The sequence below is a fragment of the Montipora foliosa genome, chromosome 1 (assembly GCF_036669935.1).
Source record: "Montipora foliosa isolate CH-2021 chromosome 1, ASM3666993v2, whole genome shotgun sequence".
In the NCBI taxonomy this organism is placed as follows: Eukaryota; Metazoa; Cnidaria; class Anthozoa; order Scleractinia; family Acroporidae; genus Montipora; species Montipora foliosa.
The window spans coordinates 15,397,571-15,401,855 of NC_090869.1; the positions used below are offsets into that span (position 1 = coordinate 15,397,571).

Here is a 4,285-nt window from a genome sequence, read left to right on the forward strand (position 1 = left end):
GTTTACTTTACTTGGTACGAGCTAGCAGTTTGTACTCCTTTCATGGAACACTGATCCGTTTGAGTGCCTTTTGTTTGATAAAAGTGCTATCTAGCGAGGGAAAGCTAAGGTCTCATTAAAAAATAATTGTGAGAAAAATAGAGATTTTTAGAAAATTTTGGGATATTTAGGGATTTTGAGAAACTTTTGGGGATATTTAGAGATTTTTGGAGGGAATTTTAGGGAAAAAATTGAGAATTTCCGGATAGATTTTTAGAGCATTTTCCGGGATATTTGTGTCTAGGCCTGTTGTTCTTGTTGTTGTTTCGGTTTCTTCTTCTCAAAGAGGTGTTTCACTGTTTCTGCCGCATTTACTTGTTATTTTTTACTTGTTAAGCGCTTTTGCCATCCGCATTCCTTTTCTTTCCTTTAGCGCCTCAGCGTTACTTATTTTCTTATTGTTTCGTTCTTTATCCAACGCTGATCGAACATTTAACGCCGAAACCGAGAATCAAACCCATGACAAATTGATGAAAAGTAAGTTTTCTCGACTCTGCGCCAATCTGACCAGCTTCCCAGAAAATTCGAAATTCGATTTCTGATTTGCTACGTCATTTTTTTCTGACAAATTGTCGGCATTTTGGTGGTGATTTTGTAATAGACATCAGAAGCACAACCTCTTTTCTGTTGGACAGGACACATTGCACTGATGAAGAAATACTACAAGAGCAACAACTGGAAAACCTACAACTTGCCTCTGGCTTTGAAGGAAAGGGGAGTCGACGATGCAGAGAAACTTCCCAATTTTCATTACCGAGAGGATGCCCTGGCCCTCTGGGGAGCCACCCGAGAATTTGTCGAGGAGATTGCAGCTCTTTACTATCATTCAGATGACGACATTAAGCGGGTAGGTTAAAAGGGCAAACTGCGCAAGCGTAGCTAAAAGCTTGATTTGCAAGACTATAAAATCGTTTAAAGTGTTGCAAAAACTATTTAGCTAAAGCGATAAAATTACAACGTTAATTAACAATAAGAGAAATACTGTTCACCGAGGCCAAGAATGTGTTCGAATATCTACAAGAACTAGACATATCGTCTTTTTACACACTTGACATACATTAACATAACTATCACTACATAATACATAGCAAATGACTGGCGAGGCTGAAAGAAAGAGCGAGGCATATCACCGCTTTTAACCACATCTTTGTATCATTTTATATTTATTTTAGTGAGTAAAGTGTGTAAAAACACGGTGAGTCCAATTCTTGTCGATAACATTTCTAAGCATTTATTACTAACTTCTTACTAACCGAGCGCGAGGGCCGTACTGGGGAATATTGGCCCGAGGTCGTGGCAGTACGGACCGAGCGCAGTGAGGTCCATACAAAAACGACCGAGGCCCAATATTCCCCAGTACGGCTCGAGTTAGCTCGGTTAGTAAGTAGTTTAATATATGGTTTACCTTGTGCTTTGTTTTTGCACGCCCGTAATCGGCCCGTGGGCATTACGGGAGAATATGCCCTACAATTCAGTCACAATTAGCCAATCAGGGCGCGCGTTATATCGGCTACAAACACAAGCCATATAATAATCACTAAATAATTAAAATAATAGTTACAGATTTTAATTGATCATCCATTCAAATATAGTCACAGAAATGTCACATGAAAAGGTGTGCTGAATTGAAAGAAAGAAAGAAAGAAAGAAAATCAAGAATTACGGCCTTACATGTTTAGTCGTTTTATCCTCATAGGAAGGTTCCGGCCTACCAAAACTCGCTCAAATTTCTTAGTCTTGGAAGTCAAGGAAGTATAAGAGCTAAACATTAACGGAAGAGAAATGCATATTTTCTTACTATAAGGTAAGGTTAAATGTCAGTCCACCTCCTTTTAAACAATCATCGTTGCTTTTCGCAGGATTATGAGCTGCAAAACTGGATAAAGGAGTTACACGACAAAGGATACCCTGTAGATCCTGGGCACGAAGATCACGGTGTCCGAACGTCCTTCACAAGCCGTCAGCAGCTGGTTGAATTTGTCACTATGATCATTTTCACGTGCTCCTGTCAGCATGCAGCGGTTAATTTTTCACAGATGGATGTGTACGCTTTCCCGCCCAATTCTCCCGCGCTTATGCGCCAGCCGCCCCCAAAGAAGAAAGGGGTTGTAACAATGAAAGATCTCATGAATTGCTTAGCCACTAAGCACCAATCATCGCTCACTATCGCTACAGTTTATGACCTGACACGTATTTTCTCTGACGAGGTAAGAACACTTCTTCCTGATGAAGGCTTAACGCTGGAGATTCTTTCAAATCTCCACACGTCTGTTTCTCTTCTTTTTTAAACTCTTGCCACACGACTAAGTATCCATGCTGCTCTAACCAATTGACAAATCACCGCAGTTTGTATAGAGGTCACATGATTTCGAGTGAAATTTGAGGTAAATCAGCACGAGTACGTGAGGCTACTCAATATTAGGGCGAGTGCAATTTGTAGTCTCCGAGAACTTTACGACCGCTGATTTATCTCAAATTGCACGAGATAAATGATGTGATTACTTGTTAATAATATACATGTAACAATAGGCCACTTCCAAAAACACCACAATACTCTTTGTTTGCCCTCCAAAATTTTTGCATAAGCATTGTTTCCAGTTTCTCTTGGGTTTCTACAATGGTCCCAAGAGAAAACAATCGTGTCATGGCTCAGTAGTCCCGCCTGCATTAACGTGATTGGTTGAAAAATGACAACTTTGATTGACATGAATGAAATGAATGTAGATATATTAGTAGAAGTACGGGTTACAGACGAAAGGTAGAATTGATCCTCGCAGTTAACTGGACAATTTAAGCAATGGTTTTTTCCCATAGAACTTGTGATGCTGGTGCAATGCTCTACCAACTGACCTTGGAAGCCACACATGAAGCCCTTTCGATTATTACAATTGAAGAAAAATTCTTGATTGAAACAGATTTTCTTGATACACGCTCATATTTCCTAAAAGCCAATCAAAACGTGCGTCTGACAATACATAACCAATCAAAATTCCTGTGATGTCACAGCCATGTTTCCATACTCTCATCTAAACACAGCTATTGACCAGTGAGAGTGCGCGTACTATCCTAATTATTTTATAGATATACATATCAGTTCACCATCTATTAACCTCTTCTTGGCCCAAAAGAGTGTTCTCGTTAATTTATTGAGCTTTCTTTCCAATTAGAAATTCCTTGGTGATTACCCAGAGCAGCTTTTTACTGAAGAAGCTCCAAAGTCCGCCATTGCTTCATTTCAAAAGAAACTGCAAGGAATCTCTGCTGATATCAAAAAAAGGAATGACAAGCTCTTGGTAGCATATCCATATCTGCTTCCTGAGCGAGTTCCGAACAGCATTGCTATCTAAGCATCTACTGGGCAATGCATATCGTTACGGCTGTTGCAACCGAACTGACCAGTATAATAGGACTTTTCGTGCCCACGTAACGAGTTTCGTAAATTAAAATGAGTGTCTTGCTGTCTGAGTACTTTTAAGTGCCGTATGGCTACTAATATAGATATTACCGTGGGCTCCTGATGTTATTTACGCTATTGGTTTCCTGTACACTTAGCCAATAATAACCAGCATTATTAAATTTTCAACCTCGGTTAATGCATTTCTCGTGCTCTGTTTGGTTCACTCAATCTCGGTTATCAGCTCATATAGCTTAGTTTGACCTTATATGGTACTGAAATGATTGCGCTAAGCGTTGTGAAACGAAAAACGGAAAGCGAAATTTCTCTTGAAATAAATTTTAAAACACGTTTTTGTGATAAGTTTGGATCAATCCCGACGCTTAAAAAGGCAAGAAATATATTTGTGACGAGCCTGGGTCTGTCTGATCACCAGGTATTACACGACATCGCATCTTCGTCAAGTTGTTTCGGTTTCGCTCGGATCGATTTTCCCCCTTTTTTCTCCCGTATTTCGTACTTCCAAACGTTTGGAATTTAAGGAATATTCCATTCGCGCTTGTTGGATATGAGACTACGCGCCTCGATGGCTATTTCAGCCTATTTGGCATCTCATATGATCCAACGCGCGCTCGTGGAATAATTGTTAAATAGTCAAGGATTAGTGAGGTTCGTTCGATTCGTGTTTTGTCATCGATGCATGAAGCATTTGAAAGTAGTGTATATTTTGAGGAGAACCGTTTTGTACCCTTTTCCAGTATTTGTTCAGTAATGAAGGCATCACCTACACTCTAAGTATTTTGACTGTTATCTTGTGGCTAATACTTTTACTAAAGACAGTTTTGGAATATA

At 39.6% G+C, this 4,285-nt stretch overlaps 1 protein-coding gene across 3 annotated transcripts in view; it reads left to right on the forward strand.

The window, feature by feature from the left end:
• The window catches only part of LOC137990928 (allene oxide synthase-lipoxygenase protein-like), a 36,510-nt gene extending 32,225 nt beyond the window's left edge, over positions 1-4,285 (forward strand). For 2 of the 3 annotated variants that reach the window (XM_068836057.1, XM_068836048.1), the window contains exons 8-10: positions 675-886; positions 1,899-2,246; positions 3,207-3,636. In XM_068836057.1, the coding sequence (XP_068692158.1) occupies positions 675-886; positions 1,899-2,246; positions 3,207-3,386 (740 nt within the window). In that variant the 3' untranslated portion in view covers positions 3,387-3,636. Of the gene's footprint in view, positions 1-674; positions 887-1,898; positions 2,247-3,206 lie in introns of all 3 variants that reach the window. The other variant, XM_068836063.1, reaches the window with a different exon arrangement.